Source organism: Herpailurus yagouaroundi, unplaced genomic scaffold (assembly GCF_014898765.1).
Source record: "Herpailurus yagouaroundi ecotype Mexico unplaced genomic scaffold, PumYag 207, whole genome shotgun sequence".
NCBI classification, from domain to species: Eukaryota; Metazoa; Chordata; class Mammalia; order Carnivora; family Felidae; genus Herpailurus; species Herpailurus yagouaroundi.
Window position 1 is genome coordinate 3,366,879 of NW_024412438.1, and position 22,205 is coordinate 3,389,083.

The 22,205-nt window shown below is 62.5% G+C and overlaps 2 protein-coding genes across 7 annotated transcripts in view; both read left to right on the top strand.

Moving 5' to 3' along the window:
- The first annotated feature begins 336 nt into the window (after window positions 1-336).
- On the top strand, window positions 337-6,750 carry CRABP2 (cellular retinoic acid binding protein 2). 6 transcript variants are annotated; one of them, XM_040452592.1, is made up of 6 exons: window positions 337-474; window positions 1,858-1,912; window positions 2,089-2,263; window positions 2,585-2,818; window positions 5,444-5,622; window positions 6,299-6,750. In XM_040452592.1, exons 1-6 carry the CDS (start codon window positions 352-354, stop codon window positions 6,313-6,315), a joined length of 783 nt encoding a protein of 260 aa, XP_040308526.1. In that variant the 5' UTR covers window positions 337-351; the 3' UTR covers window positions 6,316-6,750. The 6 variants fall into 6 exon arrangements, with proteins under 6 accessions (XP_040308526.1, XP_040308525.1, XP_040308527.1 ...); XM_040452593.1 differs by lacking the exon at window positions 337-474 and having other exon boundaries at window positions 1,518-1,912; window positions 2,108-2,263; XM_040452595.1 differs by lacking the exon at window positions 337-474 and having other exon boundaries at window positions 1,533-1,912; window positions 2,186-2,263.
- A 15,015-nt stretch (window positions 6,751-21,765) lies between these two features.
- The window catches only part of NES (nestin), a 9,241-nt gene continuing 8,801 nt past the window's right edge, over window positions 21,766-22,205 (top strand). Inside the window, exon 1 of the mRNA XM_040452348.1 lies at window positions 21,766-22,203. Coding sequence (XP_040308282.1) covers window positions 21,936-22,203 — 268 coding nt within the window. The 5' untranslated portion in view covers window positions 21,766-21,935. The remainder of the gene's footprint in view (window positions 22,204-22,205) is intronic.

Below are 22,205 nucleotides of genomic sequence, written 5' to 3' on the forward strand. Positions count from 1 at the left end.
TCCCAACCCCCAGTCCTCTTGTCCCATTCACAGTGTCCCCTAAGCCCCTTCCCCGGAGCCCCCTCCACTTGCCCGTCCGCCAGCACGCTGCCCGTGGGCTCACAGGGCTGCTGGGGGCTGGGACCGCCGGCCTAGCTTCTCAGACCCCATACCCACCCCCTCAGCCAGGGTTGGGGTGCCGGGGGCCGGAGCTCAGGCTCAGAGCTGCCAAACCACAAGCACTCACATCTGGAAAAAATCCCCTTCCCAGCCCGACTTCCCTTTGTCTTCCTTCTGTCTCTTTGGAACTTCTGGCTGCCTGGCCAAGGGGTGGGGGGTGGGGGGTTGGGGTGAGGAAGTGAAGGGAGGTGTATGGGCCCAGGCCTCCCTGCCCCCACCCCAGAGAGCCCCCTTCCAAGCTCGCCAGGATCCTCAGCCAGACCACATCCGTCTCTGTGCTCCTGTCGGTCCAGCCTCCTGCTGACCATCTTTTGGGTGAGGTTTTAACATCCTTAGTCACCAGGCCCCTGGGGGAGCCGGCCTGCACCGGCCCTTCTCATGTACAGCAGGAAAGATGCCCACGGAGCCGGGGACTGGACTCTCTGGCAGGGGCCTCAGAGGGCTGGTGTGGAGAGGAGGTGGTCGTGGTGACCCGGGTCGAGACCAAGACTTGGGCGCGGGAGCGGGGGAGGGGTGCATGGGTTCCTGCCCTGTTCCCTCCCCCAGGCCTCTCCTCCTCCCTTTGGCCAGGAGCCTGATTTCTCTGTCAGAACCGAATCCCCCTCCCTTTACCTACAGCAGCGCCAGTGGGTGGGGGGAGGAGCACAGCCGGCGTCCAACCCCAGGCCCCAGGCATCCCCCCACCCCTCCCCTCCACCACCTCTGCTTTTGTCTGCCCTTCCTCCCAGAGCTCCGACCTGCTGCCCTCTTACTGCAGAAGCCCAGGCCACCCCCCACCCCCAGAGAAGCCCTCCCACACAAGCCCGGGACCCCTAAAGCCCGGCTGAAGCACGCAGCTCCCTCCCTTAAGCAGGGCAGTCCCGCTGCCATCCATCCCTTCAGTTCAGAGGCACCCCGGCTGCTGCACTGTCTGCACACAGGCATTTTTCAGGGATTCCCCTCTTCACAGCACGGAGGGAGCCCCAGCACTTGTCCGGGCGTCCGTGAAGCTCCCCAGCCCCTCTCCTGGGGCTCTGTTCCGCCGGCCTCCTCCCCAGCCAAGGCCCCCAACCAACCCTCTTGGCCGGTCCGGGGCTCTAAGAAGAAGGGTTCCGAGTCCCAGTGAGCCTGTCCTCTGCCCCTCCCACGGACACGCTGGCAGGGAGGGGCCAGCGCCGGGACCAGATGTGGGGCTTTTCCTCGCGAGGGGCCTGGAGCGGGGCCTGGGTGCGGCGCGCGGCGGGCAGCGGGGCCACGTGCGCGCTTTCGCCAAGGGAAGCGGGCCGCAGTCCTGGGCGCCCGCCGGGCCCGTCCGCCTCCGGGGCTCTACCGTTGGCGGCCTCGGGAACCTCCATTTGGGTCAGGCCCCCCCAGCCCGCCCCGCAGGGGTCTCCGCGGGTAGCCGGCCCGGCCCCCTCCTTTGATGTTCCGCTCCGAAGCTGCTGGGGGGGGGGGGGGGCGGCGCGGCCTCTCCTTCCGCCCTTTGGACTGCGCACGACGGTGACACCTGAGACCCCGCTCCACCCCCTTCCCGGGGCACCCAGTCTCCCTCCAACCTGGGTGGCAGCGTGGCGCGCCGGGGCTCCGCGCCTCGGTCCCCGCCTCCCCTCCCCGCCGCCGGCTGCGATCCCCTGGGGGTCCGGGGAGCCCGGAGACGGAGAAACCGCCTTAATAAAGAGCTCGTGTCAAGTGATTGGCTGTGACCTCTGCCCTCCCCAGACTCGCGCCCGCGGCTCCTGCTTAACCCTTCGATGCCCGCCCAACCCCTCAAGAGGTGGGAGTCTCCCCCGCGCCAGCTTCCAGGGTCCCCAGAGGCCCCCGGCACTGCCGCAGCCCTAAACTCTGGGGAGACCGGCCTGGGGGGGGGGGGGGGGGGGGCGCCCCTCCCCGCCCCCTGCAGCCGCTCCAGCAGGGGGCGCCGTTGCCTCATTCGGGTGCCCGGCCCCGCAGCCCCTGGCCTCCCCCGCAGGTCTCTGAGCTCGGGGCGGCCGCCCCGGACCCAATTGGGCCCCAGTGGAGCCGAGCCCCGCCGCCTCGTCTTCCGCAGCTCCGGCTCGGAGCGGGATTCGCCCGCTGGTAGTGCCACCGGGTGCCGGGCGCCAAGGGGCCGAGCGCACCGAGTCAGGTGGGGACCGAGCGAGACGTGACCCTGGGGCTCGCGCTGCAGGACGTGAGACCTGGGTATCTGCGCCCCGGGCCTGGCGCCCCCTCCTCCCGGCTGAGAGCCCAAGCCGAGCGCTCGGCCCGTGTCGCCTCCCCAGACACCCCTGGCGCGGGAGCCAGCTGTCTCCGGCCGGCGAGCCCTGCACCCGCCCCCGGGGCCAGATCCAAAGGCCGGGGAGCCGGGGCTCAGGGCCCCCCAGGTGGGGTGGGGGGCGGGGCGGCAGGCGGAGCCATCTCTCTCTCTCTCTCTCTCTCTCTCTCTCTCTCTCTCTCTCTCGGGCAGGGGCGGGCCCGGCGCAGGGTATAAAAGCTGCCCGCGCGGGAGCCCAAGCCAGCTCCGGGGTTGTCCTGGGACGTGTCCTGGCTCCCGAGTCTCACGACCAGGCGAGGTCGGCGACATCTCTCTTGACGAAAAGACTCGGCGTCCAGTGCTCCGACCAAAGCATCATGCCCAACTTCTCCGGCAGCTGGAAGATCATCCGATCGGAAAACTTCGAGGATTTGCTCAAAGTGCTGGGTAAGGAGATTTTCGGGCGCCCGGGGCCTCGAGGTGGGCACGGGAAAGAAAGCAGGGCGGGGATCCGGGCGGGGGAGGTTGGGCGTCAGCGTCCCCGAGCAAGGGGGCCGAGCGCCTGGGTCGGGGGGCTCAGGGCCGGGACCTAAAGGTCCTGAGCGACCAGCCTGTGGATCCAGTAGAAAGCACGAGGTCGGTGTCCCGGGGGTGGGGCAGGGGAGCCCCTCCGAGACCTTGCCGCCTCTTCGCCCCTGGCCCCCCGCGGCGGCCAGTAGCCCAGTCCCCACACGGCCTCCCGGTTCAGCGCGTTCCACTCTGCGCCCCCCCGCCCTCCATCCGTGAGACTAATGCTTCCCTAGGCGGGCAGCTCCAGAGGCCCAAGTCTCTGCATAATTATCACTTTCTTAGATTTCAACAAATGGCTTCGTGTGAAACCCCAGCCCCCCATTCCCGAAAAACTGCGGGCTCTCTTCTCCCTCCCTCCCCTGAGACCCCCCCCCCCCCCCCCCACCCCTGCGGGGTGTGTGGGTTAAAGGTGGGGGGAGTGGAGGCTAGTCTCAGTGCGTTTCCCAACTCCTGGGTGCCCTGAGGTGTGTGGGGAGCTGCCCCAGCCCAGGCTGCTGGGAGGGGGCTCTGGGAAGGGGAACATTTGGGAAGCCGCCACCTGGGAGCCCTGCGGCCTACGGGTAAGCATGCCATCCATTTCTAGACTGAACACAGTGACCCCGGTTGGGCAGGGGGAGTGGGGGGGCACTTGTGTGTGGGTGAGTCTGGACCTCCGAAGAGTCTGGAACGCTGTTTCCATCATGCCTGGCCATTAGCTCTTGCCCCCTAACCCCAGCGCTCCTTCGAGGCATGTCTCCCATCTTCCCCACTCTGCCCTCGCTGAAACTAAAAACCAAAATGAAGACTCTCCCTTCAGAAAGCCTAGATGCGTTCCCTCCCCTTGTCTGGATTCTGACCCCTGTCCCCAGTGGATGAGGCCCGAGGTGGCCGGGCACACACCCGCAGGCCCAGCTGGAGACTAAGAGCCCAAGCCCAACCCTGTGGTCTGTCTGTCTGTGGTCTGTTTGTCCTCCCTGCAGGGTCTCTCAGAGCCACGTGCCCTCCTCAGGCCCTGCTGGGGGCAGATTGAAAACAGACCCGTTAGACAAACAGCCCTGGCTGGAGCGGGGTCTCCTGCGAGCCCGGCCTCGCCCAGCCTTGCCTCTGCAGGAACCTCGGCCCCTCCCTGCCCCCTCTGCCCCAGTCAAGGATCCCTTTCCTGGTGAGGCATGCCCAGGTGGTGTTGGGGGATACGTGTCCCATCCACTATGGTAGGCGGGCTGCGTGAGCAGATTCTGTTCCTGTAACGGGGAACATGGTTGTCAGAAGGTGAGCTGCACTTTCAGGGGGCAACACGGTGGAGACAGGGTGGGATGGGCCTCCTCTACCAGGGTGACCAGGCCCGGGGACCTCGGTCATTTCTCCCAACAGCCGAGAAGGGGGCTCCTAGGACCCCTGGGGGAGTCCATCCGCTCTCCCTGTCCCTTTCTGGAACAGAGCAGGTCTGCTTTGGTGCCAAGGGGAAAGAGGATTTGTTTCTGTAGGAACCCAGGTCTGCAGGGGGGCCAGGGAGCTCGGCTTCCCTGACCCAACCCTGCTTGCCCCCCCCCCCCGCCCCGATCCCCACCCCTTGCTTCCCTGAAGGTCTCTGCTCCAGGTCAGGGTGGGGGCGCCCAGCAGGGGAAGCGGGGTGATGCTCAGACACGCCCCTGCCAGGTAGGCCTCCCTGCCTGCTTTTCTTCCTGGGACAGATGCTGTCTCCTGGCTTCGCCACCCTTCTTAGAGACTGGGGAGCAAAGAGAAGGGGTCCAGTGTGGGGAAGGATGTGGGGGGCCGGCACAGGGACTCTGGGTCCACAGAGGCTGAACCAGAAGACCTGACCACTGAGGTCACGAGGATCCTAGAGTAAGGAACATATGGGGGGGAGGGGGGGCAGTGTCCCTTTCCGTCCCGCGAGGGGAGAGGAGCCAGGAGGGCAGGTGAGCTCTGGCTTTTCCTTCGACTTCCTTTTCTCAGTAAAAATAATAAGAGCTCCTGTTTCCTGAAAGCTGGAAGGTGTACCCAGTGCTGCGTGCGCTGAGTCCTGCACACGTCACCCGTGCTGTGGGGGCTCCACTTTATGCTTGAGGAACCCGAGGCCCAGAAAGGTTCCGTCACCTGCCCAGAGTCACCTGGCCTGCCAGAGAGGCCGAGCCACGTGGATGTCAGGGCCGAGTGGATCTCACCGCAGAATCTCTGGCTTCCCCAGGCCATTTGTAAGAGGGGACCAGCCGCCCCCCTCCTCCTCGTCACCCACTGATAGTCCCCGCTCCTCACTTTGGGGAGGGACAGAGATTGGGCACATGAAGGCCAACCCAGTGCCAGACAGGGGAGGTGGGTCCGGCAGGAAGGAGAGTGGCCCCTACTTCCTGGATAGGAGTGGCGGGGCCTGGCTGAGGATCCTGGGTCTGGCCTGCCCTTGGGCAGGGGTGAAGACGGTGACTCTGCGGAGTCCACCCCAGCGGAGGGTGTCGAGCAGGGCGGACCAAGGGCGGCAAGTGAGGCGAACTGGGCCGAAGTGAGGGCGCCGGCACCTCCCTGCAGGGGTGAACGTGATGCTGAGGAAGATCGCCGTGGCGGCGGCATCCAAGCCGGCGGTGGAGATCAAGCAGGAGGGAGACACTTTCTACATCAAAACCTCCACCACGGTGCGCACCACGGAGATCAACTTCAAGATCGGAGAGGAGTTCGAGGAGCAGACGGTGGACGGGAGACCCTGCAAGGTGAGTCCCTCGGGGTCATGGCCTCCATTGCCCTGCCTCACCACGTGCCGTTTTCCGGAGTGTTCTGGGATCCTTCCAGCGGAGCAAATCCCTCTCGCGGCACCCACCCTGCTGCGGGCCCAGCCCACCTGGCCTCTCTCCTGCAGAGCCTGGTGAAATGGGAGAGTGAGAACAAAATGGTCTGCGAGCAGAGGCTTTTGAAGGGAGAGGGTCCCAAGACCTCGTGGACCAGGGAGCTGACCAACGACGGGGAGCTGGTCCTGGTAAGCCGCTCCCAGCTGAGCACAAGCCCGGTGCCACCTTCGGGCTTTTCTGGGACGCTGCAGGGCGCTGGAGGTTCAAGACCGACCATAGCTGGCCTCCCCACCTCCTGATGGCGCTGCTGGGGAAGGACTAAGCTGTCCCTGTCCCACAGGCTGCTGCCCTGTGGCCGTGCAATGGTGTCCCGTGTGGAGCAAGCCATGTGGGTTGAGGCGGCAGGGTGGCATCTGGGCAATCCGTCCTCACAGCTTGGGGAGGAGTATGGGGGACACAGCCCCGGGGGGGGTCTATGCCGTCTTCCCTCCCGTGACACCAGGGCATTTTGGGGGCCAGCCCCTGCCTGTCCATTCTGAATCTAGAAGCAGGACCAGGGGCCTTCCAGGTTAACGATGACTTCTGACCTCTGTCCTTTTAGACCATGACGGCGGATGATATCGTGTGCACCAGGGTCTATGTCCGAGAGTGAGCGGCCGACGGTCCAAGGGCTTCCAGAGCCGCCCCCCAGCCCCTGCTCCCGGCCCCACTGCCCTTCCCCCTTCCTTCTAGGCTAGCTCTCCCCTCACCCCGCTCACTCCCGGGGATGCTGGGATGCCTCCAGCGGGGCTCTGCTGTTTGGGGCCTCCCCTTCCTCCGCTCCCCCAACAAAGAGGGGTGGATGGTAAGAACCCTGATCACCCGGTCCAGAGTCACTCCCCTTCCCCGGCCAGCAGTCCCAGCCCCAAACCAGCCCAGAGCACAGCCCCTCTCTCTGTGAGGGGACCTGAGGGCCCCAGTGGGAAAGACGGCCCTCTGGTTTCCACTCTTTGTCCCGGTAGCCTACACAGTGTAGAATATTTATTGGTTAATTTTATTAAAATGTTTTGAAAACTACAACCCGTCTCTGGCTCCTTGGGAAGGGGACAGATGAGTGGCCTGAGTTCCACTTTGCCTCTGAAATGCGGTGTGGGAGGCAGGTGTTCAAGCAGCAGGATGAGAGGAGGGATGGGCCTTCCCCTCGTCCCTCCCTCCCTCCGCCCACCCCCCCCCCCCCCCCCCCCCCCGCAAGAGCTGACTCCCACTTTTCCATGATGGTGACCCAGCTTCCTCCTCCAATTGTTCCTCCTCTCCTCCAGCTCCAATCTGGGCCACCCCAGGCCTGGCCTTGACCTCCCACATGGTTCCAGATGAGCTCACCGATGCCCACAGGCCGACCTCGCTCCTGCCCGGGGCTCCCCCTGATGGGACTCCACTATCTCAGCCCTGAGACCTGCACACCCCCCCCCGGCCGGCCCCCACACCCCTTCCCACACCTCCACTCTCGGGTCCAGGCTCTACCGCGTCCTCCTAAGTTCCACGGTGACCTCTCAAGTGCCCGCCCCCCTCCCGCAGGCCAAGGCCCCCCACCAGACCGGCTCAGGGCTCAGCTGTTTAGGCAACAGCACCTTCAACCTGGCCTGCCCCGCTCTTCACCGTCAGGGCGTCGTGGGGCCTGCTCTGTCACCGGCTGCTTATGCTTACGTGACCTCAAGCGAGTTGCTTTGTTTCTTTGAGCTTTAGGTCTGTAATCCAATGACTTACGTGCGGGGAAGTTTCAGTGGGGTCCAGCCAAATCCAGGCAAGGTCACCAGCCTCTCCCCACTGCCCCCATCCTGTCCTCTCCGTTTCCTTTGTGCTCTGGCCACGCTCAATCCTGTCACGTAGAAGTTTCCCCTCCATCACGGAAAATGGTCTTCAGATGCCCCATGCTTACATGGTCACAGCCTGGGGTCCCCCAAAAGAAGGACTCTCTCCCAGGGTCCGTATCTTCATCCCAGAAAGGGTTCGATTCTGTCTGACTGCATGACTGTCCCTTGGCCCACTGGCTATTGGCAGGGCAAGGGGCCTGGTCCTCGTGCCCTGCCATGGCCACGGGACAGGTGGGCCGGTGTGACAAGCCCCCCAGAGCCCCTGGGATGGGAAGGAGCGCTTTCCTATGAGGAGGGTTGCAGATTTCTAATCTATAACATAGCAATTATGTACAACGTCCACCTCACAAAGGCATGTACCTAGCACCTAGCAATAGTAAGCCCTCAGGAAACGAGGGTCCCACCTCTCTGACCCACCCTCCAAAATGCTGCCGGGGGCAAGAGAGGGGGCTCTTCAATAAATGAACTGTATTATGTCAGTGCCTTGTTCAAAAATCCATAAAACAAAATAAAACTCCCATCAGCTGCAGCTCCTCTTTTTGTCCAGAATGCCGTCCAGACTGGCATCAGAGGCCATTTAAGACGTGGCCCCTACCCCCTCCTGCGTGTGCTCCCCCCCTGCACCTGCACCGCAAGGCGCCCTCTGGCCCACGGGCGCCCAGCGCTTCTCCAGAGCTTGGCTTCTCGGTGGCAGCGGCCCCTCCCCCAGCAGTGCTGACAGCCAGCGGTCACGCTTCACAGCCTGGGTGTGGCAGGTGAGCCTCCACTCCCTGAAAGACTGGGGTGCCCTGGGGCCAGGGCCTCCAGCTCCTGCCCCGCGAGAGGCCACGTGCTGCAGCTGAGAGCAGAAGGTCAGGGCCCCAGAGTGGGGACACGATGTCCAGAGTCCTGGGGCAGCCCAGGCCCCTGAGTGGGGGGTGGGGGCAATGGTGGGCCCTTTTTCGTGTCCACATCTGCCTACTGTTTCCTGAGAGCCTCCCGGGAGCCGGGCACCCTGCTGGGTGCTGGGAACTTGGAAATGAATCCAATGGACAAGATGGCTGCCCTCGTGGGGCCTGCGGGAGGGAACAGACCTGTAACGGGGAACCAGAAGATTAAAGACATAAACGCACCGGTCAACTCATAAGCACAGACCACGTAACCATGTAGGTGCTTGAAGGAAAGGGGGGGAGAGGGGGAGAGCACCAGAGGAGGCCTCATTTACCCTGGGGGTGGGCAGAGGTGCTGGGGACGCAGGTGCTCTGGAGGACGGAGAACTTCGGGGGGCCTGAAGGACGCAGTGGGGTGAAGCAGACGGGAGGGTACTCTAGGCAGGGAGAATCGCAGGGGAAGGCCCTAGGGACAGTCTGGGGCTGCCTTTGGCCTGGGGACTGGAGTGCAGGCCAGCTGGGGCCTTTGGGGGCCGGGACGGGCACAACCTGAGGGGCCCGAGGCCACAGTAAATATTTCTTATTTGATTCCAAGAGCAGTGATGAGCCACTGATGAGCCACTGAAGGGGGTGGCATCCCTCTGGCTGCCACGCAAAGACGGAGCAGAGACAGGCGGGGGGTGGGGGGGGGCAGGAGGCTGGGGAGACGCTGGGGCAGAGAGTAGAGACCCCGTGATGCACGAGTTCAGGGGACCAGGGGTTAGAAAAGGCAGAGTGCCCAGAACGGCTCTCTGGCTTCGGTCCTGGGGGCTGGTGGTTCTGTTTTCAGAAATGGAGAGATGAACCTCGGCTTTCTGGATGCCATTTGCTTTGTTTTAATCCAGAAGCACCGTAACTCCTCAACCCGAGGCCCGGCTTCATCTCCTTTCTGCTTCCCCTCCGCAGGCCTTTGTGGCTGGAGCATAGGTTCTTGCTTTGCTGCCCAGTTTGTCTCTTTCTGGAATCAAGCTGCTGAGAAGAGCAGAGACTAGAGGCATGTTTCTGTTTCCCAAGACTCCAGAAGGCAGGGACTAGGTCTCCACCCTCAGACTGGGGGCTCTCAGAGGACAGGGTTTGGGTCTCTCCCCTCAGACTAGGGGCTCCGTGAGGGCAGGACTGGACCTTCCCCCACCAGACCGGGGGCTCTCAGAGGACAGGGATTGGGTCCCTCCCCTCAGACTAGGGGCTCCCGGAGGGCAGGGACTAGGTCTTTCCCTTAAACTAGGGGCTCCTTGAGGGAAGGGACTGGGCCTCTCCCACCGGACTGGGAACTCCTGGAGGGCAGAGACTGGGTCTCCCCCATCAGACTGGGGGCTCCCAGAGGACAATGGCTGTGTGTCCCCCCTGAGACTGGGCTCCCAGAGGGTGAGGCCCGTCCCCTGGCTCTGTTTCCCCAGCACTTCCCCGCCCTCCAGCCTGAGGTGACAGGGAAGTTACAGTCCTGGACCAGGAGATGGGATCAGGGAGGGGCCGCCTCACCCATCTGGCCCAGCCCGTGAGAAAGTCCCTCCAGCTTCCCTCCCACCCTGAAGGCCCTCTTCCTCCTCTTCCTCCTCCACCTCCTCTGTCTCGTCTCCCGTCTCCCGTTACCTGGGCCTTCATTACTCAGCAGTGCCTCTGGAAGAAAATGCACAGGGGCCCCCATCCCCTGCCTGCACGCCACCGTGGGCAGAACCTTCTCTGCCATCCAGGCTTCTCAGAGTTCAAGCACAGAGGGGGCAGCACGGGGACCTGGGCCACCGAAACTCCTCTGGTCCTGCGACCGGAGGGCGAGTGATGGAGCGAAGAGAAGGTAGGAGGGCAGAGACCAGGGAGGGGGCACGTGTGACTGATTCTACCCCGGGGTTGGCCGGGCGCGGGGGGGGGGGGGAGACCTGCACCAACATCTTAGGGGAACTGAGGTGCGCGCACACACTCATGCACGCACGCACGCACACCCGCACGCTGTGCGAGAGACAGGAGCACGTTGCTGGGACAGGCCTAGAAGAGATTCGGGGCACAGCCAGACCCAAGACGGGAAAGCCTACAGCCTGCGGGGGCCCCCCAGAGCCCAGAGGTACCTCCATGCCTGCGTGTGACAAGAAGGAACCCACAGGGGAGGGCGGCCAGAAGTGGGGCTGGAGACTGGGGACCCTGAGGGAGGTGAGGAGAGGGGGAGGCTGGGAGGAGCCTGGAGGAGGCGACAGGGTCCCAGAGAAGGAGGGAATCCAGGAGGAGAGCTGAGCTCCAGGGGGGAGGAGAGGGTATTGAGGGCCCCAGGGGTGGGAGTCAGGAGAGAGGCCTGCCGGTCAGGCCCTCTGACCCCAGGTCCCGACAAAGGGCCGCCTAAGGACCGCCACAGGCACAAGATGGATGGCACTGGGGCGGCCAGGCCCTTTGTGGCGGGGGATGAAAGGCAGCAGGCTCTGAGGAGCGTCCCCCTCCCCGGGTCCCCCATGACTGTTGGCTCCCCTGCCCCTCCCCCAGTGACCTCGGGAGCCTTGGAGTGTTGTGGAGGGGGGTAGGAGATGGGGGGGGGGGGGGGCCGAGTCCAACCAGGGATTTCCCCTGGCTGGGCCAGCCCTACCTAGGAAAGATGGGGGGCAGCTAGAAGGACTGTGGGGGTCTGGGGGGCCCTTTGGTCTGTGGAGAAAGCGAACTAAGGTGCAGACTGTGTGCCAGCACCACCAGGGCCCCAGCAGAGCTGGGGGAGGCCGTTCCGGGGCCGGCCAGGGGTCCCCTGGGCAGGCCCTCCCGCAGGCCTGCTGCCCTCCTGACCTCTCGGCTTCTTCCTGTCCCCGGCCCCCCCCCCCCCCCCCAGGCGCTGCCAGTCGAGAAACCAGTTCTGTTCCCGTCCTGGATAAGGATCTCTGGGCTGGGCTCTTCCCAGGCAACGGCAGGAACCTGGCAGCCTGCGGCACCCCTGCCACCAGCCAGGGCCGCCGGGGTCTCCCCACGTCGGTGGGGGGGGGTGGGGGGGTGGCCTGCCCCTTCCTCACCAGTCCTGCCCTGGCCTCCTTCCCCTCTAGGAAGACCTCCCAGCGGCCCTGTAAGGGGCAGGGGGCCTCCCTTGCCTTCTCCCTTGGGTGCCCCAGAGGCTGGTCCCTCTCCCCCTGCCCCCTCGGCGCCCCCCAGGCTCCCAGGCTCCCCACGGGGCCCTGACAATTGCTCCCTACGGCGGGGTCGGCCCCTCGCCCCAGTCGCGGCACGGAAGGGGGCAGGGTGACACGGGCTTGACCCCACTTAACCCCAGCCCGCGGTCTCCTCCCGAACCATCATTCCCACGACATTCTGGTCCCTTTCTCGTCCCTCGGAGCTTTCCCCCCACCCCCCAACTCTGCCCACCGGAAGGGTTTCAAAAGGTCATCTCCTGCATTCTTCTGCCTCCTCGTCAAATGTCTGCCTGACCTCTGCCCCTGCCCGGCGCCCCAGAAACCTCACACCGCTCCCGGCTCCTTCACCAGCACTGCGCTGGCTTGGCCAGCCTCTCCCAAATGCCTGCGGGGATTCAACCGCTTGCAGGGGCCGTGGGAGATCAGAAGGCAGAGAGCAGGGCAGCTCTGGCAGCCACCGGGGAGACCTGGGGCGTCTGGAGGAGACTTGACTCAGGTCCCAGCCCCCACCCCCACCCGTGGAGGTGAGCAGGTGTGACAAGCCAGGCTGGGATTCGAGCTGGTGACTCAAGCCCGAGCAGCCGACAGCTGCACGGTCCGCGGCCGCAGCCAGCCCTCCCTTCCGCCGCCCCGAGGTGGAATCTTAGAAGCTGGGAATTCTAGAACCAGGGAACAGAGTCCCAGAAGGAAGGGCCCTCTCGGGGATCATGCCTCTCCTTTGTTTGAGAGGAAACTGGGGACCAGAAAGGGGTGTGGCCTGCCTGGGGGGTCGCTAGGACGTCAGGGGAATCACTGGTCACACAAAAGGGGGCTGCTTGGCTTTAGCACAAAGCAGGTGTCAGCTGGGCCCCTCCACACCCTCTCGCTCTCTGGGTGGACTGGGTTCTTCCGTGTGCAGAGAACTCTGTTCCCTGTGATCTTATTTTCCATCCCTCACCCTGAGTGGAGCAAGCCTGTGCCCTCACTGGGCCTCCCTCTCCTCCTGGGCCGCAGATTATGAGGCCAGGACAGGTGCGGGGGGGGGGGGGGGGCGTTCAGCCTCAGGTGAGGGATTATAAGCTAAGGTTTCAGCAGGAGCCTGAAGGCAAGGGTATCCAGCCCAGAGGTATTCAGCCCAGAGCCGCCCGGGGAGGGGGGAGCCACCTTCCCCTGGCCCAGCGTGCTGCGGGAGGGACACCCAGCCCCCCACCCATCTCAGCCCACCCAGGCATGTGTCTGAGCATAAGGAGATGGGGGGGGGAGCGGTCACCGCCCCCCTGCGTGGCACACGGCCACAGGTGTTGTCGCTGTTTCCGAGGCCCTACAAAGGGAGGATCCAGGCCAGGCCAGGCCTCGGATGGGCAGCATTTACTGACAACCATTTTCAGAGCGTGAGCGCGGTGCAGACGCCGTGGGGGGCAGAGCCAGTGCATTCCCTGGCACCTGCCATCAACCTCAGGGCCACTGAGGAAATATCCCCTGACCCCCGACCAGGTGCCAAGCGCGTCATCCCACGGCCCCCCACTCAGCTCCGGAGCCAGGCTGGGACCTGGGAGCCCGCCGCGTGGGACAGGGCGCCGAGGAGGAGGGCCCCCTCCCCACCGTAGCCTCCCCACCCTCAGGCTGCCTGGGGCTCAGCTCCAGCCTCCCCTCCCAGCCGCGCAGAGGCTAGACCTTTCAGACAAGCTTTCCTGTAATTGTCCTGTCATCACGGCTCCGACGCAGAAACCAGCCAAGGGACTGTGGAAATGCAGAGGCAGAAAGGTGAGGTCACCCTTCCAGCAGCCTGTCTCGGGGCAAGAACGCAGGCCACGAGCCAGCGGAGTCTGGCACTTACTGGAGAAGGAGACGTCCGCCCTCCCACAGCCCTCTCTGGCTCACCCCTTCCCTTCGCACCCAGCCCTCCCGGGAAGTCCTGCCCAAAGGCTAACTTAAGTGCCACCTGCTGTGGCTTTAGGTCCTCATCGGACGGAACCCAGAGGACAGGCTCTATTCTCAGGCGGCTTCAGGGACCGGCCAGAGGAGCGTGTGGGCGCACCCGGGGCGGGGACACCGCCGTCACCTCACCTTTCTTCGCTCTCTCTCCACCCCACTCTCCCAGCCCTCCCCTCGCCTTAGCCCCCTACTCCAGCTCCTGGCTGGGAGCCAGCATTGTTCCCGCCGCCAGGCTCCCTGCTCCCCTCCTCCTTCCCTCCCTGGGCACCCGCCTGCCTGGTCCCTTCCAGGGGGTGGGGGTGGGGGGGAGCAGGACTTCATCACAGGCTCTGCTTCCTCATCACATTGCGTCCACCGACAGAGAAGGCTGGGGAGCTTGGGTTACTCAGGGCCCCCGGTTATTTTTAATGCCACCAGCTCACAAGATAAATATACCTCCCCACCCCCCAGCTGCCCAGAGTCCCTCCTTCCCCCATCATTCACCCAGTCTCCTCACATGGGGACTCACAGCTAACGCCTTCTCCTCACATGCCCTCCTGGTGGGTCTCCCTCCGCCCTGGACTCCCAGTGGGAGGTGTCCTAGAGACACGGCATCCGGCATCCGGCAAAGGGCTCCCAGGGGAGCCTCCCCCTGCAGCAGGAGGCAGGGGGAGGCTGGCGCAGGCCTCCCCGAGCCCTGGGGAGGAGGTGCTGGACGGGGGTCGCTTCTGCAGCTTGGTGGGCCTCCTCTCTGACCCCACTCCACTCCTGTTTGGTCCCACAACGCAAGCAAGTTCTTTCTGGAATTAACGTCTGGGCCTCTTGCTTTGGGTCAGGGAACACTGGTTCAGGGCAAGCACTGCAGCTCCGGGGAGGGCTGAAGATCAGGCCTGGGATCAGGACGGATTGTTTCTCGTTCCTAGATTGTTGGGGTGTCTGTCTCCGCCCAGGCCCTGGGACAGATCCCAGGCGGCCCAGCCTGCAGAAGGCAGCCGTCTGTGCACCGGCGCCGGGCACGCGCTCTCTCGGCGGCACCTGCTATGGCACAGAAGCAAGGCTTCGGACCTCGCGTCTGTCCGGCCTGGTACCCGGCCCCACAGTTTCCGCCTCGCAGGCCTAACTGGGTCCTGGGTCCACACGGGAGAAGTCTGGGCCCTTGTAACCAAGAGCCTTCAGATGCTTAATATACCCTGTCCTCTGCCTGTATTTCCAAAGACTTCACGCACTCCAGCCGTAAAGAGTGATAGCACACACAAGGGCACACCCGTCCACCCCCCAGCATCTCTCTCCTTCTCCCCAGAGGGCACCGCTGGCCTCATGGTTAGCTTTATCGTTAGTTTGCCTTTCAAAAATACTTTCACAATAGGGGCGCCTGGGTGGCTCAGCGGGTTTAGTGTCCAACTCTTTATTTATTAAAAATTTTTTTTTCTTTTTTTTAATGTTTATTTATTTTTGAGAGTGTGAGAGAGAGACAGAGTGTGAGCAGGGAAGGGGCAGAGAGAGAAGGAGACACAGAATCCAAAGCAGGCTCCAGGCTCCGAGCTGTCAGCAGAGTCAGACATGGGACTCAACGCACGAACCCTGAGATCACGACCTGAGCCAAAGTCAGACCCTCAGCTGACTAAGCCCCCCAGGTGCCCCATCAGCTCAGGTCTTGATCTCAGGGTGGTGAGATCGAGCCCCACATTTTACTCCATGAGCACAATGTCCAAAGGACACACTGTTAGGCAGGGTTTGAATACTTACGCTCTGCCCCTCACTTTCCCTTCTCAGCATGGAGCTCGCGAGGGTCATCCGTGCGATGTGATCCCACAGTCGTATCAAATGGATACACGTCACGGTGGGAAAAGATTAATGACCTGACGGACCAAGACTACGTGTCGCAAACCGGACCTGTTTGTGTGCCGCTGGAGGGGAGTAAACCGCTAGGCACATTTGGGAAGAACGGTGTGGGGGGCGTCTGGGCGGCTCGGTCGATTGAGCGTCTGACTTTTGATTTCGGCCCAGGTCATGATCTCACAGTTCGTGAGATCAAGCCCCACATCAGGCTCTGTGCTGACAGTAATGAGCCTGCTTGGGATTCTCTCTCTCTCTCTCTCTCTCTCTCTCTCTCTGCCCCTCCCCTGCTCACCCTCTCTGTCTCTCAAAATACATAAACATAAAACAATAAAAATAAAAAACAGCGTGGCCTTATTTGTCCAGTGGAGCTGAAGACGGTGTGCTCCCTGGAACCAGCGACCCTTCCCAGAGGGTGCCTGAGAGCAAGGCGTGCACCTGTTCTCCAGGAGGCCTGGGTGAGGGCGCCCAGAGGCGGCAGGTGGCAAGGGCCCAGATGCACCACCTTCTCCATTCATGTACCCACTTTACAGACGCACACTGAGCTCCCGTTAAGGGCCAGGCGCTGGGTATTTGGACAGGACAGACAGAGGTACAGAGGTGAGCGGTCTGGGATCAGGTCGGGTATGTATTACTGTCCCCACCTTAGAAGCTGAGACTCAGAGAGGTCAGGTGTCTCTCCAGGACCCAAACTGAGGTCTGCCTCCAGGGCCGGTGCTCTCCACAGCCTTGCCCCACTATTTCCAGGGGCCTGCTCATCGGACAGGCATGCTATGGTGTCGGTGCCCTCCTTCAGTGCTCTGCTCCGGCCCAAACTCAGTCCTGGGGTGCGGTCAGTGAGTCAGCAAACACCTGCCGGGAGCTCCGTGTGGGCAGGACAGCCAGTCCCAGCCCGCCCCCAGCCCCCAGCCTGCACCCCCAGCCCGCCCCCAACCCCTGCTCCAGTCCAGTCCAGCTCTTCTCTGTCTGCTTCTCCCCAAGCTGGGGGCGCCGGTGGTGGTGGTGGGAGAGGAAGACTCAACTTTAACCAAGGGACAGGGGCTTGAGTCCCAAGTCGGTCACCCCCTGGCTCCGTGGGGCCCATGGTGGCCCTGGAGGAAGATGAGGGGATGAGACCTCCCTATGAGGTCCCTCTGACTCATCCTCCGCCCCCCCGCCCCCACCAGCTTTGTTCCCGGAGAGAGGGTGGATGTGCAGGCTGAGGCTGGGCTCTGCGCTCAGGTTCTGACTGAGTGCTCTTGGATAGGTCACTTGACCTCTCGGAGTGGTTTCCTCCAGCAAAAACCACGGACGATGACGACAGGATCGCCTGCTCTAGGGTTTAGAGATCGGTCCCCGGGGACGCCGCGCTTCCTGAGGCAGCAGCGGCCCCTGGTGGCCGCGCCGCAGGGCACAGGTCTGCGCGGAGCCCGGAGCCCGCCGGGGGGCGCCCTGCCTCTTTGCAAGCTGCTCTTCTAACGCGGGCGGCCAGAGACCGAAGGGAACAGCTGGACCCCCACGTCCTCTCCCCCAACGGCCTCGTCCACGCCCACGGGCCCCCTTATCCGCCCCGCTGGTGCATCATCCTTCTAAATGGCAGGCCCGCTCTGCACGTCTCCCTAGGCCACAGCACCACACCCCCTTATCCCCACCTGTCACTCTTCTGGAACTGACATTCCAAGAATTCCCACGTCTCTTCCGTCCTCTGCACTCCCGGCCTCCCCACTCATCACACCCCACCTCGGTGGTGGCCACAGCCTCCTGACCGACCATTCTCTCCCACCGCACCCCACCCCACCTCCACCTTCCACAGTGATCTTCCTAAAACGAAGGTCTGACCAGATTACCCTTCCACTGGCTTGAAACCCTCTTGCTGCCTTGAGGGCAAAGTCCCCAGATTTAAAAAAAAAAAATTTTTTTTAATGTTTATTTATGTTTTGAGAGAGAGAGAGAGAGAGAGAGACAGAGCATGAATGGGGGAGGGGCAGAGAGAGAGGGAGACACAGACTCTGAAGCAGGCTCCAGGCTCTGAGCTGTCAGCACAGAGCCCCACGCGGGGCTAGAACCCACGAACCGTGAGATCATGACCTGAGCCGAAGTTGGATGCTTCATCGACTGAGCCACCCGGGCGCCCCGACAAAGGCCCAGATTTAACTATACTGCCTCGTCCTTTGCCCGTCTGTCTACCGACCACGCTCTGTGGCCCCCATGTGTGTCCTCCAATAGGTCCACAGGATCTGGCGGGGGGGGGGGGCCTCCATACTCGTCCTTGGTGATTCCTTTGCAATATTTATTTAGCGCATATGGTGCACCTGGCATTCAATATTGCCTCATAAGTATTATCTTAATAAATAAATGGGAAAACCGAGACCCAGAGAGATACACTGACTCGTCCAAGTCGTCTAAAGGGACAGGGCTCTTTGTACAGTGACTTTTCCACCCCATCTGCTGTCCCTCAGCTGCCTTGCCAGGATGGAGGCTGCGAAGGCTGTGTGCCCTGCTGTGGAGGAGGCAGCCAGGCCAGCCCCACCGTCCTCTGGTTGGGTAAGGAGCGGGGACAGGGAGAGAAAAGGAGGGGCTGACTTTGGGATAGATGCCCCAGCCTCTGCATTATGAGGCAAAGAAGGTGGGAGGTAAGAAAAATGAGGTCATCTGAGATCTCCGTGACCACCTCCATAACATTCTGGCCTATCTCCCTCTCCTGTCCCGTAAGAGCATTCTAGGAGACCCCGTCTGAGCTTCTCTCTCCTCTGTAGGAGGGGGGAAACAGGGGTGGGAGCCATGCCGCAGGCAGTCAGCCTCCCTCAGGCGGGGACCTCCTGGCACACAAGACCTCCCCTGCCCCTCCCTGTGGCCCCCTCTGTTCCCTGCCATCCCTCTCCAGAGTCTGTGTCCCTTATTCAGCGAGGCCCAGAGGGCAGATGAGCAAGCCCCCTGCCCAGGAGACCCCCACCCTTGAGGACCTGTCCCCTTGGGGGCCCACACCCACTCACCTTGGGGGGCATCACTCTTCTCCCCTGAGCAGAGGACGCAGAGGCCGCGGGCCGCCCTCCAGGGCTGGCTGCACCCCCAGGGCACCTGCACACAGGCTCCTCCAGCTCCATCTGCCTCCATGCATGTAGACAAGGCACAGAGTCCTTCCGGGTGGCTCTGGGGGAGCTCTTCAGGTGTGTGCGGTGCTCAGAGGCTGAGAGGCTGTCGCTTTTAGTTCTGGAGCTCAGCTGGGACATGGGTAGATTCAGAAAGTCTTCATCAAACATGACTCCAACTTTTCTTGCCGTTCAGTCTTCTTTCTCTGGGATCAATTCCAACCTATCAAGGTCCCTCTTAAAATACAGTATCCAGAGGGGCGAGTTTGCGAGTTTGAGCCCCGCGTCAGGCTTTCTGCTGTCACCATGGAGCCCGCTTGGATCCTCTGTACCCCCCTCTCTCTGCACCCCTCCCCGCTTGCGCTCTCTCTCTCTCCCCAAAATAAATAAATATTTAAAAACAAAATAAAATACAGTATCTAGAACTATACTCCAGGTGTGGAGGGCAATGCGGATGTCAGCACCTCTGATGTGGACACCTCACATCCATTAACCACTTGCCTGTGTCGACACCCGCTTTACGGTGTTGGTTCACGACAAGCCGTGGTCTGCTAAGACCCTCTGGCTGTCTTCACTGCACACTCTACTCCTTTTTGTTCCTTTTTTTTCTTTTTTAATTGTGTTTTATTATTTTATATTTGAGAGCGCATGCACTTGAGCAGGGGGAGGGGCAGAGAGTCAGAGACAGAACCCGAAGCAGGCTCCAGGCTTCAAGCTGTTAGCACAGAGCCCGACCAGGGGCTCGAGAGGGGCTCGAACTCACAGACCTGTGAGATCGTGCCCTGAGCTGAAGTCGGAGGCTTAACCAACCGAGCCACCCAGGTGCCTCTCACCCCCCCGCCCCCCCATCTCCTCACCGCCCCCTCCCGCTTACTGTTCCTTTCTTATGCTGTTGACTTAGAACTCAAAAAACAGGGGCACCTGGGTGGCTCAGTCCGTTGGGCATCCAACTTCGGCCAGGCCACGATCTCATGGTTCGAGAGTTCGAGCCCCACGTCGGGCTCTGTGCTGACAGCTCGGAGCCTGGAACCTGCTTTGGATTCTGCGTCTCCCTCTCTCTCTGCCCCTTCCCCACTCACACTCTGTCTGCCTCTCTCTCTCAAAAAAATAAAAAAATAAAATAAACATTTTAAAAGTTAAAAAAAAGAAATAAAAAAACAGAATTTTACATTTATCCCTATTAAATGTCACCTGGTTCATTTTTTTCTCTATTCTGTCAACATCTTTCAGTTCTTGCATAATCTGTAGATTCAACAAATGCAGCTTCTATGCTTTCATTCTGGTCTTTAACAAAAACGTGTGACAGTCAAGACCAAGGACAGAGCTCTGAGCGGCGGCCCATGGAGCCTTCCCCGCTTTTCTGACATCTCTGGGGATGGTCACTGAACTGTGTGTCTGTGCACTGTGGTACCACGTGGCCCACGTGTCCTGGGCCCGGGCATAGAGCGAGTGCAGCCGAAGGCCTCCCAAAAATCCGGGTAATCCAACGCAACCCCAGGGGGAGGAGAGGCGGCCATGTGTCTCTGCTTGTGCCCATTAAGCACCTGCTGGCCTCCACGAAGGGCCGCCTTTTCCCCAATTTGTCATTGCTTCAGGGATCGGTTATCTGTTTAGATTCTGCTGAGCATTGCTGTAGCTCTGCTAGGCTGTGCTTGTCCCCACCTTCTCCTGCCTTAGGAGAATCCGTACCACACTCTTCGCCAGCATTCTAGAGCATCGCTGCTCCCCGCGACCCCCAAACTCACCAAGAATGTTCATGGGAGAGTTTGCTCCAGTGTAATGGCCTTCATGGTGATGGCCCTCCCAGACCTCCCCACACGTGGTCTTGTTTGAGCTTCAGAACAAACTTAGGGGAATGGATACATAGTAACCTCCTTTACCAACCAGGTGAACTGAGGGTCGCTTAGAGAAGTTATGTGGCTTGCCCAAGGTCCTTTAGCCAGAAAGTAACAAAAGTCAGACCCGGCGCTCTCTGCATGACACAGTGTCAAATGTCTCCCACCTGTGTGAGAGTGTCAGGGCCTGTCCACCCCACTGCCACCCACCCCATCCCTCCAGGGAGCCCCATCAAGGACCCCAGGGGATCATGAGTAGGCGGCATCTCTCTCCGCAGCCAGGATCTGAAAGGGGACAGACCGGAAGTTAGCTCTGTTGGACACAGCTCTTGGGAGCCGCCATCCCAAGCCAGACAGCAAGCTTTGTGAGGTCATGTGAGAATGGAGAAGCCTCAGCCTCGGTCTGCACTGACTCAGTTCCTCTGTTCCCCACCCCTCCGGGGCCAATTCCAAAGCGCAGTCGGCCTGGGGACAGGGGTGGCCTTCTGGTCACTGACCCTGTTCCTCCGCCCACCCAGAAGCCCTCTCTATTCTCTGTGCTCCCCCAGCTCTCTGGCTTCTCCAGGGCTGGGGCGGGGTGCTGACACATAGCAGGTACTCGGTGCATACTTCGTAGCCTAAGTTGGATTTCCGTGAGCAGAAGATCCCCAAGTCTCCCTTTTTGACCCTGCCTCCCCTTTACATACTGCACATCTTACTTGCTCCTCACTACCCAGCCCCAGGACCCCCCCCCCTCCTCCAGAAGACCCGCCCAAGTGCTCCCACCCCAGTGAGCTCTCCGCTTCCAGAACTGCAGAACCCTCAAGGGAACGTTTTGAAGATGCAGAGACTGTCAGTAACATGTTGGAACGGGATCTGGCACATTACAAAGGCTGAGTGAATTGGGGCTGCTTGTGAAAAAGAGCGGCCCCTTCCGGGCCTGATCTGTTCACCACCAGGAGGCACCCTCTGCCCAAAAACCCCCTGACACGGCGGGGGGGGGGGGGGGGGGGACCGGTGGGGGGCCCCCCGCCCGGCGCGGGGGGAGGGGGGGGGCTCCGCTCTCCCCTGAAAAGTGGGTCTGCGAACCTCAGGTCACCCGGAAGAGCGGTGGGAAGGCCGGAGGTGAGTCACGGGGCGCGCACCTTTCTCCGGACCTCTCGGTTTCCCGGGGTGTGAGCACGTGCCGTGCAGTGTCCCTCTGTCGTCTGTCTGCGTTTCAGCAGGGTGAGCACTTGCTACCTGAAGGGCAGGGACACGTCCGGCAGCCCCGTGAGACTCCCACCACTGCCCCCATCGTATGGATGAAGAAACCGAGCCTCCGAGGAGCGCAAGAAGCCGTGCCCCTCCTGAGACGCGCCCCGCCGCCGCCCCGGGCCCCCCTTCCACCGGCCCCGTTCTGCGCACAGTCCGCTTTTATGGGGCTATGACCCTTCCTCGCGGCCTCCTCCCTCAGAAGGCCACCGCGTGGCGTCTTTCCCCGCGACTCCAGCACGGCGGGGCGGGGCGCAGGGACGCGGGCTGCCCCGCTTCCCGAACTCCAGGGGTTAAGGCCCGGGTCCCGCCCCCTTTCCCGCCAGCCCGGCGGGAGTATGAATAGCCCCGTTCCCCCCGCGGACGTCCAGTCGCCGGGCTGCTCCTCGCCCCGCCCCGTCATTGTCCCCGCCCGACTCCCTTTCCCGTCCGTCCCCCGTCCGTCCTCGGAGCTCTGAGAGTCGCTGGCTTCCCCCGCCGCCCCGCGTCTCTCCACCGTCGGCGGGCCAGCCTTGCGAGCAAGATGGAGGGCTGCCTGGGGGAGGAATCTTTCCAGATGTGGGAGCTCAACCGGCGCCTGGAGGCCTACGTGGCGCGGGTCAAGGCGCTGGAGGAGCAGAACGAGCTGCTCGGCGCGGAGCTCGGGGGCCTCCGGGCGCAGACCGGGGACGCCTCGTGGAGGGCCCGCGCCGACGACGAGCTGGCGGCCCTGCGGGCGCTCGTCGACCGGCGCTGGCGCGAGAAGCACGCGGCCGAGGTGGCGCGCGACAACCTGGCGGAGGAGGCGGAGGGC